Genomic DNA, 14384 nt, shown 5'->3' with positions numbered 1-14384 from the left:
ATGCATTTGAGAACTTATTTAAAATTATCTTTATGTGCGTATGTATGGTTTACATAGGTTATTAAAATATTAATTATTAATTATAAGCTCGATCTGCTCGACGCGTGGATGGTTAAGTTGGTGTACAGTACGAAAAATATAAAAAAATACTACAGCGTTACAAATACTTTCTGCTCACACGCATCGCAAAGAATACAATATAAATTACAAACGAAGAAACTGCATTTGTCCGAGGATAAGGAGTTTCCACTGATTACTATTAAACAGCTGCCCAAGTTGCAGGTTCCAGGTTCAAGTTGCTAGTTTCTAGGTTCCTTTTGTCCGGGTTCCCTGTGATCCGGGGTGATCCGATGACATGGCGTTGAAAGGAGATGCAGATGCGGATGCAGATGCAGATGCGGATACAAGTACAGATACAGATAAAGATACAGATGGTTGATGAGTTGAATGATGGATGTGGATGTGGATGCGAATGCGACGGGCTGATAAAATGTCACGTCGTGAGTGGGTGCACTACTCCTGTTCCTTAGAGGACGTGCCGATTGTGAGCCAGGGCGTTCAGGTCCTGGGGCGTCACATAGCCGTTGATCTGTGGCTGGTGACGGCCGTGTGGATGGGTGCCGCTGGCTGTCGCTCCTCCGGCGACGTGCGTCGGTGATCCCACGGCGGCGGCCAACGGTGGCTTTATCAGCCCGGTGCGCTGCAGCTGCTCCATGGTGGTGTAGCCGATGTCGGCCAGCTTGGGCGTGGGCAGTTGTGCAGTTGTCTGCCCGGCTGCTCCGACTGCGCCGACTGGCGGCAGCTGGAACGGCAATGGCGTGGCCGCTGCTCCCGTTGGCGAGGGTCCCCCCGTTAAGACTGCCCCTCCTCCTCCTGCTCCTCCAGATAATTGCGGCGGCGGCAAGGGTGCTGCGACGAGGGGCTTCAGCTTGTGCAAGTCCGAGGCCTGCACATAGTTGTCCATGTTGAGCAGGTGGGCTGGCGGGAAAAAGGTGGAGGCAGCGGCGGCGGCGGACGGTGTTGGAGCCTGAGCTGGAGCTGGATTGAAGCGCGGATGCGGAATCGGCACTGGCACTGGCACGTAACCGCTGAGTGGCAAGGACATCGAAGGAGCGGGCATTGCGTTGGCCGGATCGGTCCAGCTCTTCATCTGGGTGGGCTTGATGTAACCGTTGGTGGCGGTGGTGGTGGTGGTGCTCCTCTGGTGCTCCTGCTCCCTGTCCAAGTCGTTCTCCCGCTGATGCTGCTGCTCCCGTTCCCGTTCCCTCGCCTGTTCGCGCTCACTTTCCCGCTCCATGTCGTTCTGGACGAGAAGGCCGTGCCGCATGGCCAGGTAGCTGGTGGGCGGGCCAGTTATGGTCATCGGCCCCCTAACCTGGTGGTCTTCGTAGCCATCGCGATCCCCACAGCCGCTGCCGTTGAAGGACGATTGGGTGCGCAGCAGTTTGGAGCTCTCGCTGCCGCAACTGCTAAAATCGTGCGGCAGATGATCCTGCGGCGTGTACTGCGGCGTATCGTCCACCCGGGTGCAAACGATCCCACCGCTGACGGAGGAGTCCGGGCCCAGGCCCAGGCCCAGGCCGCCCATGTCCATGGGCTTCTTCAGGGTCTCCATTATGCCCTGCGGCAGCACCAGATCGATGTCGGACATCTTGCGGTACTTCTTGTACACCAGATAGAAGATGACGCCCAGCACCAGGATGGCCACGCTCACCTCGATGGTCTGGTACATGGCCTTCACGCTGTGCGTGTCCGGCGTGCAGATGAACCCGTAGGCGCCCCAATCGGATCTGTAGAGCCGGTAGGCGGTCGTGTTTCCCGCGTACGTCATAAACTGTCGGCGATCCTCCTCGCTGAGTGCGTCCGTCCTGGCCTCGCATCCCTGCGAGGGCAGCTGAAGCACCGGTTCCGCTCCGTCGAACTGCGGATGCTGCTCCACATTGATGGCGCGCACGGCCAGCTGGAAGGGATTGTGGCTGGTGCAGCGCGGCGTGGCCATCACGAAGGAACGGTTGCGTCCCGGCAGGATGGTGCTGAACAAGCAGCTGGCATTGGTGTCGCGCAGCGAGACCTCATAGAAATCAATGCGACCGGCCGGCATCATGGGCGCCTGCCAGACAAGTCGTGAGCTCTGGTCCTTGTTGTTGGTCACCAGCAGCGTGGGCGGCGATGGAACTGTGAAAGAGGTAAAGTTCTGGGTTAGGAATTATGATTTACATAAAAAGAGCAGGCAGATTAAACAGCTCAAAACCTAATTTTAGTTGATCCTGTCTTATTTCCTTAAACTACAGACGAGATGGATATATTGGTCAAGCAAAACAAACATTAAATAATGGGGTTCAAAAAAATAAAATCCCTTGTTTATGAGTCAAAATCGTATCTTCAAAAGTCCCAGTTTGTCGCAATTCTAGATTGGGTTTTTTTTTTGGATTCAAAGCAACAAAAAAAATAAGAAATACCAAAGTAACAGAGGTCACAATATTTTATTCTTAAAATGAAAATATAATTAAATCAGCTATCCTCGTAGCTGTGAACCCAAAAAGCCAAAAAGTTGTTTGGAAATTCGGACCTTTGGTATTGATAAAGACACTTATATAAAGTAATTAGTACTTCTAAATAGTAAATATAGAATATAATATGTAGCCAAATTTAAACAGTATTTGTATAATCACCTTTAGACATTTGAAATTTGATAACTGCGTACTTGAAATTAATCATTATGCGATAAATAAATAAAGGTGCCTGTCTTGTAATTTAAAAAAATACAGACTTATAACAGTGTTTAAGGAAACATCTTTGATTATTTGCAATAAGACAACAGAGAACTTGGAAACAAGACAAATCTGTAATAAGACCGAGTCTTATAATTTGGAAAATAAAATAATAAACAGGTACCCAAATTCAGACAGTATTTTAGGAAATATCTTTAGACATTAGACAACAGAAATTAGACAACAGAGTACTTGGCAACAAGACAAATCTGTGCAGACTTACCTCCGATGGCCGTGCTGAGGTGAATCACATTGCTGGGCTCCGAGGGGTAGAGTGTCCTGGCCCGCACACTCACCTCGTAGCGCGTGAACGCCGTGAGATTGCCCAGCGTGTAGGCGATGGGCTTCTCCCTGTCCAGCAGCTCCTCGGTGGAGGCCCCCACACGGAAGTACTCGGTGACATTGTCGTGGAGCGATCGGTAGGTGCCCTCGTAGGAGCGCACCACGCCATTGGCCAGCAGCGGGGGCTTCCAGGCCAGCTCCACACTGGCGCTGGTCACCCGGAGCATCTGCAGCTCCCGCGGCTGGCTGGGCGCCGCCTCGCCGGTGCGGTTGACCAGCTCGTCGCTGTACTTGCTGGCCCGCGAATCGGAGTACATGAGCATCTTCACGCTGTACTCCGTGTAGGGCACCAGGTTCTGGATGACGTGCTTGTTGGCGTAGCGGTCCAGCTTCACTGTGGTGCAGTTGTCCGGCCGACCGGTCGATCGCTGGCAGTAGGTCAGCTTGTAGCCGTCCAGGATCACCGTGCAGACGCCCTTGGGGACCCAACTGACCGTCAGCGTGGTGCTGGTGGCCACATCGATCGAGGGCTCCATCTTGGCCAGGTCGTCCTTCTTGTCGCTGCTGCAGATCACCCAGTGCATGCCGGTGTTGTGCGACCGGTAGTTGGCCGACACGGCCATGAGCAGCGCAGGCTGGTCCCGCGCCGTAGTGAACTGCTGCAGCCCGCTGGACACCTGAGCGAAGCGTATGGACCCTTTGCACTCCGACAGCCGGGCCGGCTGGGGCTTGCACCAGAACACGGTGTAGTTCATCAGCTCCATCTGGTCCTCCGGCGGCTCCCAGCTGAGCGTGTAGCTCTCGTTCGTGGGGTGGTAAACGCTGCGGATGTTCTTGGGCTCCCGCCGGCGGAAATCGCGGTTGCTAATCGGACCGATCGTCATCGAGGTGGCGTTCACAGACACGCCTTCGCTGTTGCTGCTGCGGATGAGGAAGTGGTGGACGGCGTTCATGTTCCAGTGATCGATCATCGCCGAGTTGGACTCCACCTTGATTAGGGCCGGATCTCTGCAGGGATTAAGCGAAGTCAAAATGGCGTTCATAAATGGTAAACTAGAAAGGTGACTTCTTTGTAGACTCTTCTTACGGTCTCGAGCAAAAATGTTAGTTTCAAATTAAGACACACCCCTTATCCCAAGATTCGAGACTTCGCCCACCAATGTCTAATTTGATTACAATGTTTACTATTATATTATTTAATATTATTCAATTCGAGAATTGAAAAGGCCTTATCCATCAATCAACCTTTACTGATATATTTCAAGAGTTTAGTTGAAATTATCTACCTGTAAACTCGGCGTTAGATGCTTTGCAAAATTATATAACCCTTCAGGAAAGAAAATCGCAGTTGACGACATGACAAATATACATTTAGACTATTTAAATTTACAATGACAGGGTTAAAGAGTCTTGTGCTTTGACTGGACTGTGTTTCATTTGAATTTTGATTGTGATGAAAGATCAACATTTTAATGTTTTACACATAAATACTTGAAAATCGTGTGACGAGAACCTTATCTCTAAGAAATTTCAGCTAGCTAGCTAATATAAGCGAGTCGATTTGTATGGACAATTCTTGGAAATTTTAGCAAATGAAATAAATTAAAAAACAAGAAGGAAAGCAAACTTCGGCAAGCCGAAGTTCATATACCCTTGCAGCTATTGCATTAATTAAATACTTTTGAAAACATTTAAATTATGATTTACTTGAGTATGTGCTAAAAAAAAACATTGAAACTATGATTATTTGCAGCTCAATTATTAGATAGTTATTTTATATATTTTTATTATTTCTATGGGAGCTATATGCTATAGACGTCCGATTTTGATAAAATTTATACCATAATTCTGAAATAATTAAACATTGCTATATGTCGAAGAACTAAACAAAAAATTAAAAAACAGAAAAGTTATAATTTTTTTCATTTATTTTTCCGATTGTTCCTATGGGAGCTATATGCTATAGTCGTCCGATTTTGATGAAATTGAAACCGTAATTCTGAAATATTAAACCATTACTATATCTCGAAGAACTAAACAAAAAATTAAAAAACAGCAAAGTTATAATTTTTTTTCATTTATTTTTTCCGATTGTTCCTATGGGAGCTATATGCTATAGTCGTCCGATTTTGATGAAATTTAAACCGTAAATCGGAAATATTTTACCATTACTATATGTCGAAGAACTAAACAAAAAATTAAAAAACAGCAAAGTTATAATTTTTTTTCATTTATTTTTCCGATTGTTCCTATGGGAGCTATATGCTATAGTCGTCCGATCCGGCTCGTTCCGACTTATATACTACCTGCAATAGAAAGACAACTTTTGGGAAAGTTTCATGCAGATAGCTTTAAAACTGAGAGACTAGTTTGCATATAAACGGACGGACAGACGGACAGACGGACAGACGGACAGACGGACATGGCTAGATCGACTCTCCTAGTGATGCTGATCAAGAATATATAGGGTCGGAAACGTCTCCTTCACTGCGTTGCAAACTTCTGACTGAAATTATAATACCCTCTGCAAGGGTATAAAATACCATTTGCCACGGTTACCAAACAAATTATTAATAATATGGTCCAAATAGTATACAGTGTATGGAAACAAATACTCATAAATTTACATAGATTCCTATTTAAATGATAATGCATATATTCATAGATGTCGACAATCAGTAAAATAAGCAACGCAGAAACATTGCCTCCATTTCATGAATTGTGAACCGCTGCTTTTATGGCACTTAAATAAAGCGTTTAAACTTCTTAATAGCTTTCTGTTAAAAAAAAACCCTCGTAAATGCTATACATAACTATAAAAAAACCCCTCGTTAATGCTATACATAACTTATGCCTAAAATCAGTATTTCAGTATAGAGTTCTTATAAATTTTGGGCAGTTGCTAATAAATATAAGAGTGGTTTGGATCAGGGAGCTAAAAATGTATAGAAAAATCGAAGGAACTTAAACGAAGAAACTAATGGTCTGAAAAGTTAAGGAGAATTGGAGTACGACATGCATTTACGCGACTCTATGTGGCAGCCACTTTTTAAATGCGACACATTTATTTTGTGGCAGAAAACGAGTTACGGTAAATATATGGATGCTTAGAAAAAAATTCCAAAGATTGGAAAATAATGCCAAGTCTAATGAATGTTTATATAGTTTCAAGCCAATTTAAAACAAAAAAAAAACAAACAATAGATGCGTAAATTTTGAAATTTCTGGCAATTTTGAAATGTTTGTTTTAATTCGTTTAATAACAAAAACATTTTTGATAGCTTAGAAATCTACTAGAATTGATATTTTATCCCATAAGAATGTCAACTCAATCGAAAAGACAGTGGAAGAAGACAAAACATAGAAGTAAAATTAAAGTTAGTTCAATTCAACATATGTCAAAAATCTGCATAAATACACTTACAGAAAGATGAGTGTATGATTATATACATATATTATATATGGCATGTCAAAGATAAAAGCAATTTTTGTTTCCGATGCAAATTAAATTACTCTCTGTAATGTTTTTTTAGTTTGAAAGATGATTCTTTTTACTTGTTGCACACTTTTGGGCGAAATCAATTAAAACAAATAAGACAAGTATTTTTAGAAAAGGTAACGTTTGTTTACACTTTTTTTTGTCATTGTGAAAATATTTTTTATTAAAAAATTTTTAGTCTTGAAATTGCAATTGTCTCTGGTTTCTTATCTACTCGGTTTGTGTTGTTTGAAAATTTAATGGCAAAAAAACAAATATATGTATGTACATATATATATATATATGTATGTATATACATAAATATGTAGGTAAACAATGTGTGAATTATTAAATTTTGTTTTTCGTCCGAATATTTGATAATAAAATTTTGGATCTTGAAATTACAATTGTCACCAAATTCTTATCTCGCTTAAAAGTGTTAAATTTTAAAATTTTCAATGCTAAAACAATATGGAAAAAAAAAGTTTTGCGTATTTTATAGTTTGTTGATTTCGATTAAACGGGTATTTTCGTGGAATTCCCCAGATAAACTTTAAAATAATTAAAAAACATACACACTGAAAACTAATTAATAGTTAAGGAGACCTTTAGTCTGTTATTGTTGGTTTGACAATTAAACAACACTGTGTTGCTCAGTCCAAAGTTCTAAACAGTGTCGTCCTAGGCAGAGATAAACACACACCGAAGGAAGATGAAGATGAGTGCAGGGTGTCTGCCGGCGGACGGGCTTCCTCCGATTTCTCTGGAAATGCATATGCATTCGCATAAAACGCCTCCCATCTTTTACCATTAATGAACGTGTTTTTGCTGCTGCTTTAGTGCTTCAGCTTCAGCTTCTGCTGCTGCTGCTGCTGCTGCTGTTGCTGTTGCTACTGGTGTGCTTGTGTAGAGCGGCACTTCGGACGAATTGTTAAAAATAAACATTTTCTACGGAACCCCAACAATGAAAATGTGGCTCTCCGCGTGTGTGCTTGTGCCAATACTACGCCGTATGGCGTCTTGCCTTACTGATTCGTCAGAAGTCGACATTCCGGCTAACTCTCCGCCGTATCACACATGTACATACATACATATGTAGGTATGTTGTGATTGGAGACAGGTTTGCCAATAAATAATTAGATGCCAAAATGCCAAAATGCCAAGATGCCCTTATCTTATGTCACAACAAAGACGTTGCGGTCAAAATAACAGTAGTTTCTAGCGAGTTAGTCAACTCTATAGGTAAAACTAAACAAATAAATATATTATAAAATAGTTTGATTAAACAATTTTATTTGTAATTATTTATTAAAAAAAAAAAAAACTTGTTAAAAACCTTTTTTGTGTTCTATTTACTGCCCAGATAAACAAGGAAATTTAGGGATGCTCCTGAATTTGTCTAAAACTATATACTTTCGCATATTAAGAAGTTAATTTTTATGAATTTTCAACATTTTGTATTTGTGTTGCAAAAACTAAAACAATATCAACGTTTTTTTTTGTATAATTTTGCTTATTGGTTAGAAAGCAATATGATAACATAAAAGAAAAAATATTCTTATATCTTTGAAGTTTTTTATTGGGCCCAACAATGTTTCGCTACTATTATTTTAACCGCAGCTGTATATACTTTATAGCGTTGCAAACTTTTCAAGTCTAAATCTAATATACCCTCTGCAAGGGTATCAATATGTAAAAGTACTTACACTGCGGTCCCGTTGACGCTGTACTCGCTGATGATGTACCCAGGGTTCGGCCCATTGAGCTCGTGCGGCTCCAGAGGCTCCCAGTAGAAGCGCATGCCCTCCTCCGAGGAGTAGACGTAGAAGCTGCCGTAGGTGACGCGCGGCGGACGGCGTGGTCGTGCCGGAGCGGTGGCGAATTCGTAGTCCAACGGCTCGCTCCACATCGTGTTGTTCTGGTTGGCGCGCACGCGCACCTTCAGAGTATAGTTGTAGCCGGCGAAGGGCAGTTCCGTGAGGCAGAGGGTGTCCTTGATGGTGGAGCTGTTGTTGCGCCAACTGGGCCGGCTGAGGGGCTCGAAGTTGTCCGGCAAGACGCGCACCTGCCAGACCAGGCCGCGATTGTAGTTCGAGCGGCGAGGCATCTCCCACGACAGGCAGACGGAGCTCTCGGTCCGGTTGACCAGGGTCAGGTTTTGTCCTGGTCGCGCCGGCACCAAACGCTCAAAGTGGTTCATCGTAATTGGCTGAATCTCGTGGCCCAGGGCATTGGAGATGAACAGGCGGAAATAGAAGATCTCGCTGAAGCGCTTGTAGTTGTCGTCCGTCAGATTGCAGGTGACCACCGGCGCCGCATCGAAGTTACAGTCCAGGCTGTTGCTGTAGCGCCAGTCTTTGTTGGTGTTGTAGCTGATATTGTACTTGGTGATGACCTTGTTGGGCGGCTGGGTGAAGTTGCAGACCATGAACTGGAAGTCGTGGTCCAGGCAGTTGAAGTCGCGCACCAGCAGTGGCCTAGTGCCCACGTACACCTTCGAGGTGTTGATCACGTAGTCGCGGCACATGCACAGATACTCCTGCTCCTGCTCGGAGGCATTTTGGGCGCTAAACAGGATGGTGGTGTTGTTCAGCCGCCGGATGTAGGTCGCGTTGCGGAACTGCAGGCTGCCGGTCTGGAAGTACAGCTCCTCGACGGCGCAGCGCTCCGTGGCGTTGACCTCGCGGAAGTAGGCCTCGTTGAGGGTGCAGCTGATGTTGAAGTCGCCGCCGATGGCCAGCTCCACCTTGTCGGGGATCAGCCAGCCCGGCTCCACGACGGCCTGTGCGCCACCATGGCAGCCGGCGAGCAGCAGGAGGAGCAGCCCGAGCTGCACCTGCGGCGCCATGTTCCTAATCCTAATCCTCTCCAGCTTCTGCCGTTTATTATGTTCCACTCTGTCCCGGTGGCTCTCACTCACTCACTCACTCTCTCTCTCACACAGACGCGCACACCGACAAGACGCGCTCTCCCTCTCTCTCTCTCTCGCACGCACACACACAGGAACACCTTGTTGGCCGTGTCACTTGTTGGCTCTCTGTGTATTTGTGGGTTCAGTTCTTGGAACCGTTTATACGCTGCTTTCCTGGAATTGTGGCTCTAACACATCTCGCTGCCCAGGTGGGGCTGCTTTTTGGGGTTCACTTGTTCGCTACTAGTTCACGAATGTCTTTAGTTTTTATCACTCTGGTTTTACTCCTTTTTTTGTATTGTCTTGATATTGCAGAATCGAATCCTCAAAAGGCGAAGGACGGCGATCGCTCTCCTCCCTGCCCCCGCTATCGCGTTATTGTCGACGATTTTCTTGTCTGCAGTGTGACCGCTTATCGAAACTTATCGCAGCTCGATACGCGATATGACAAGGGCTACCTGCGCGAACGGTCATATTGATGGCGCGATAGGTGTACTGGTTTTTTCGTATGTATGCAATTTGAATTTGGCTGCCAATAGTTGCTGCGTTCGCTTGCAGACTTTCAGGAAATACGTTTTGAACAGTGCGCATTGCTTGAAACCCGATAATAACGTAGTTTTCAGAACAATTATCGATATATCGATAGCTGATAATGCGGCGGCCCTGGTTTGTTCAGGGAAAATCAAAATCGAACTAAGCGTGAGTGTGTGCGTGTGTGTGTGTGAGTGAGAAAGTGACGAATTACTTTTCATCAAATGGGAAATAATTTAGTTTGAAAACACGTATCTATCCAAAGCAGAGCAAAAAATTTCAGTTGTGACACAATTTAAACTACAACACGAGCTAATTCGGCGCAGGAAACACAACCCGAAAACACGACAACTACACCAGCGAAATGGCGGAAGGCGGCAGCAAGCGCATCAACGTGGTTGTAAAAACGCCAAAGGACAAGAAGACGGTCGAGGTTGACGAAGATTCTGGAATAAAAGACGTGAGTAACAGTAAAGGTGGGCACGTGACCCCAGTCTGTTGTCTGTTTTCTGTTCCCTGTTTTCTGTTCACCCTTTCCCAATACCCAATTCCCATCGGTGATTTCCCCCGCCACCCCCACTGCTGTTGTTCCGCGGGGCGGGCCAATTAATGCCCATAATCGGGGTACAGTGTACTTTGCCTAAGCCACAACGATGGGGGCTTGCCGCCTATGCTGGTACAGTGCACCTTGCCTATGCCACATAATAGGGGTGGGTGGCAAAGTGCATTTGTGTGCCTATGCCTGGGCCTGCCTGTAATATTGCCAAAGGGCAATCGAAATGGGTGACTACAATCATGAATTCAATCTTTTGCCCCGCAGTTCAAAATTCTGGTTGCACAAAAGTTCGAGGCAGAGCCCGAGCAGTTGGTGCTCATTTTTGCCGGCAAAATTATGAAGGACACGGACACGCTTAAGATGCACAACATCAAGGACAACCTGACGGTGCACCTGGTGATCAAGGCGCCCACGCGCAACAACGAGGTGCCAGCGCGCCAGCCGGCAGATGTCCGGCAGACGCCCTTTGGCCTGAACCAGTTTGGAGGACTGGCCGGACTGGAGGCACTGGGCGCCGGGTCGAACACCTTCATGGACCTGCAGGCGCGCATGCAGAACGAGCTGCTCAACAACGGCGACATGCTGCGCTCCCTGATGGACAACCCGCTGGTGCAGCAGATGATGAACAACCCGGACACCATGCGACAGCTGATCACGTCCAATCCGCAGATGCAGGACCTGATGCAGCGAAACCCCGAGATCTCGCACATGCTCAACAACCCGGACCTGCTGCGCCAGACGATGGAGCTGGCCCGCAATCCATCGATGCTGCAGGAGCTGATGCGCTCGCACGACCGGGCCATGTCCAACCTGGAGTCGGTGCCGGGCGGCTACAGTGCCCTGCAGCGCATCTACCGCGACATCCAGGAGCCGATGATGAACGCGGCCACCGAGTCCTTCGGTCGCAACCCCTTCGCCGGGCTGGTCGACGGAGGCGGCGGCTCTGGGGCCGGTATCAATCCGCAGCAGGGCACCGAGAACCGGAATCCGCTGCCCAATCCCTGGGGTGGCGGCGGCGGCGCCAATTCGGGTACAAACGGCACGGGCAGTGGCACTGGGACGGGCAACCGGACGGGGGCTGATCTGCCGCCGAACAATGTCCTAAATACGCCGGCCATGCGGAGCCTGCTGCAGCAGATGGCCGACAATCCGGCCATGATGCAGAACCTGCTGAACGCCCCGTACACGCGCTCCATGATGGAGTCCATGTCACAGGACCCGGACATGGCCTCGCGTCTGCTCAGCAGCAGTCCGCTCCTGTCCAACAATCCCGCTTTGCAGGAGCAGGTGCGCCAGATGATGCCGCAGTTCATGGCCCAGATGCAGAACCCCGAGGTGATGAACATGCTGACCAACCCGGACGCGATGAACGCCATCCTGCAGATCCAGCAGGGAATGGAGCAGCTGCGCAGCGCGGCCCCCGGTCTCGTCGGCACGCTTGGCATTCCGCCGCCGCCGCCGGGCGCCAACTCCGGCACGGATCCGGCCAGCGGCGATGGCAGCGGTGGCATCAGCGGCGGCGCCACCACCAACAATGTCTCGCCGAGCAGCGGCCTCAACGCAGGCAATCCCGCCGCCGGAGGCCCCAGTCTGGCTCCGGGCGGTGGTCCCAATGCGCAGCTCTTCAACGACTTCATGATGCGCATGCTCAATGGGATGTCCAACAACGCGGACAGCACGCAGCCGCCGGAGGTGCGCTACCAGTCGCAGCTGGAGCAGCTGGCAGCGATGGGCTTTGCCAACCGGGATGCCAACTTGCAGGGTGAGACTCCTTGCGAGCTTTAGCCAATTGACAATCGCAAATTCTAATGGTTTATATTCACAGCTCTGATCGCCACCTTTGGGGACATCAATGCGGCGGTAGAGCGATTGCTGTCCCTCAACCAGTTGTCCCTGAGTTAACAACGTTAAGCCATTTCCAAACTGTACACAACCTGTCTATATATCTACGAACTACATATATATCTACCACTATAGCCCTGGAGAACGCGAATGAGAACCACAGCGAGAAAACAATGAGAAAGGGGCACAACGGGGTCCTTCTTCTAAAAACATCAGCATCAGACATCGGACATCGAACACACAAATTGATTGCTTAATCCCCCATCAAGCCGGAAATATCTTGAATCCTTTATACCCACACCAACCACACACATCGTGAGCCACAGTAGACAGACAACTCCAAACGGCAAACGAGCATAGGAGCATAGGAGCCTAGAGAACGGAGAGGTATTTGAAGAGATATGTCGCCGGTAAGGAAGATAGATAGAGATACCAAAGTGTCGGCACTTGTGTAGTTGATATAATTTTTTTTTTAATTATTTACTTTTCGAGAGCTTACGAGCCACCTGAGAACCCTTAAAGCGGAAATTTCTTGAATATGCACATGTGCAGCATATATCTGCACTCCCACACACACACACACACACACTTTAGAAACAAAAACATTTCACGCGTTTTACACTTTTGGCAGAGAACTTTGATGTTTTTCAATAAATTGAGCCGGTTTGTGCTCCTCCTTGTCATTATCAATGTAACTACAATGTCATAAACACATCGTTACTGTGACTTTCAGATGTGTGCTTGGAAGAGAATAGCGGTGTAGATCCGAACGATCGGAGGTCCTAGATATAGACGTAGAATCCTTGCTGGTTCCAATCGGGTGCTAATTTCTAGTGGTCAGTCCATGCCGCAGACCTTCTCTTTCCGTTTCCCCTCCCTTTCTCGCAATCCGAAAATGTTCTGGAAATTACACAACTGCAAAACGGGACAACCTACAGTAGATATCGCGTATATGCAATGGCTGGATAAGCGATACTTTGCATGCAAGCATTGTGCGGTACGCTTAGACAGTTGCATTCAAGCAATACTAGTAGTCAGAATGTTTATTGATTCATTAAATATAAGAGCAATCTCCGAGCGTTATTTATCCTATCCGTTTAAAGGAATTAAAATGTAAAAAGTTCGTTGCACATAGGCGTAATTTGCACACAAGCGATTTGCATGTTGCCGATATCTACTGTACGTTCATGTGTGTCATGTGTATATATAGGGGTATATATTTAAACTTAACAAAATATTCCATGGTGTTAACAAAAGACGTAAAACTATTTGAAATTCCTTAGTAAAAGAAAAAGAGAGAAACCCCAAAAACACTATAATTTGTATTTTACTCGAAGCATTCGCATGCGTATGACAGACTTTTTGGGAGCTCAGACGGATCTTGTGGGGTCCCCAGTCCCGGTTGCATCCGCATCCCTCAATCATATACTTTCGAAACGTTTCCTTTCGTGCGCTCACTGTCTATATAAAGTGTGAGAAATCAATGTATACCCTGTAAGTACTATATATTACCATATATATCGCGGCTCGCCGGAGTGAAGAGTATGCAGGTGAGCCGACATCATCAGCAATGGGGGATTGGGTGGGTGGGCAGGTACTGGAGCTGGACCGATTCAATTCGATTCGATTCCATTTCGATTTGAAGGCGATCGGAGCTACGTTTATTTGTTTAGTGAAGGACGTGAAACTAAGTAATTAAATGTAAATGATCACATGTTTTAAAACAGTAATAAAGCTACTTTGGTTTTAGATTATATCTCGTTTTCGTTTTATTCACATCGGAGATGTGTGGCTTACGCTTGGTCTGCAAAGGTTTCAATCGACAATTGCTGGAAAATATCGTTTTAGCCGGTTTACCTGCCGGTAAAATATATATATATATATGTTTATTACCTGCAATTTGTATCGCGTCGGTGCTACCAAAATGTAAACATATTTTGGGTTTTACAAGTTAAGCTAAGGTAACAAATTACGAGACGAAGTACACTTTGTTTTTGGTATATCTGCTTATAT

The 14384-nt window shown here is 46.4% G+C and overlaps 2 protein-coding genes across 2 annotated transcripts; one reads left to right on the top strand and one right to left on the bottom strand.

The window, feature by feature from the left end:
- Window positions 1-5: 5 nt before the first annotated feature.
- LOC128264191 (cytokine receptor) lies at window positions 6-10020 on the bottom strand. Its single transcript, XM_052999569.1, has 3 exons — window positions 8238-10020; window positions 2995-4061; window positions 6-2175 (listed from the first exon to the last, which is right to left on the bottom strand). The coding sequence occupies exons 1-3, from the start codon at window positions 9377-9379 to the stop codon at window positions 527-529; spliced, it is 3858 nt and encodes a 1285-aa protein (XP_052855529.1). The 5' UTR covers window positions 9380-10020; the 3' UTR covers window positions 6-526.
- Window positions 10021-10124: 104 nt separating this feature from the next.
- Window positions 10125-14127, top strand: LOC128264196 (ubiquilin-1). The gene is made up of 3 exons (XM_052999577.1): window positions 10125-10433; window positions 10794-12291; window positions 12355-14127. Exons 1-3 carry the CDS (start codon window positions 10338-10340, stop codon window positions 12429-12431), a joined length of 1671 nt encoding a protein of 556 aa, XP_052855537.1. The 5' UTR covers window positions 10125-10337; the 3' UTR covers window positions 12432-14127.
- The last annotated feature ends 257 nt before the right edge of the window (window positions 14128-14384 follow it).

The sequence above is a fragment of the Drosophila gunungcola genome, unplaced genomic scaffold (genome assembly GCF_025200985.1).
Source record: "Drosophila gunungcola strain Sukarami unplaced genomic scaffold, Dgunungcola_SK_2 000060F, whole genome shotgun sequence".
NCBI lineage: Eukaryota > Metazoa > Arthropoda > Insecta > Diptera > Drosophilidae > Drosophila > Drosophila gunungcola.
This window is presented reverse-complemented; position numbering and strand designations above follow the sequence as displayed.

What these genes read in the sequence shown, in the direction of transcription:
- LOC128264196 (XM_052999577.1), top strand. Translation starts at nt 10,338, where the DNA reads ATGGCGGAAGGCGGCAGCAAGCGCATCAACGTGGTTGTAAAAACGCCA. An exon ending in AAGATTCTGGAATAAAAGAC is followed by an intron (nt 10,434 to 10,793) that starts GTGAGTAACAGT and finishes TTTGCCCCGCAG; the next exon opens with TTCAAAATTCTGGTTGCACA. An exon ending in CCGGGATGCCAACTTGCAGG is followed by an intron (nt 12,292 to 12,354) that starts GTGAGACTCCTT and finishes TTATATTCACAG; the next exon opens with CTCTGATCGCCACCTTTGGG.
- LOC128264191 (XM_052999569.1), bottom strand. Translation starts at nt 9,379, where the DNA reads ATGGCGCCGCAGGTGCAGCTCGGGCTGCTCCTCCTGCTGCTCGCCGGC. An exon ending in AGCGTCAACGGGACCGCAGT is followed by an intron (nt 4,062 to 8,237) that starts GTAAGTACTTTT and finishes TAATCCCTGCAG; the next exon opens with AGATCCGGCCCTAATCAAGG. An exon ending in CCTCAGCACGGCCATCGGAG is followed by an intron (nt 2,176 to 2,994) that starts GTAAGTCTGCAC and finishes CCTCTTTCACAG; the next exon opens with TTCCATCGCCGCCCACGCTG.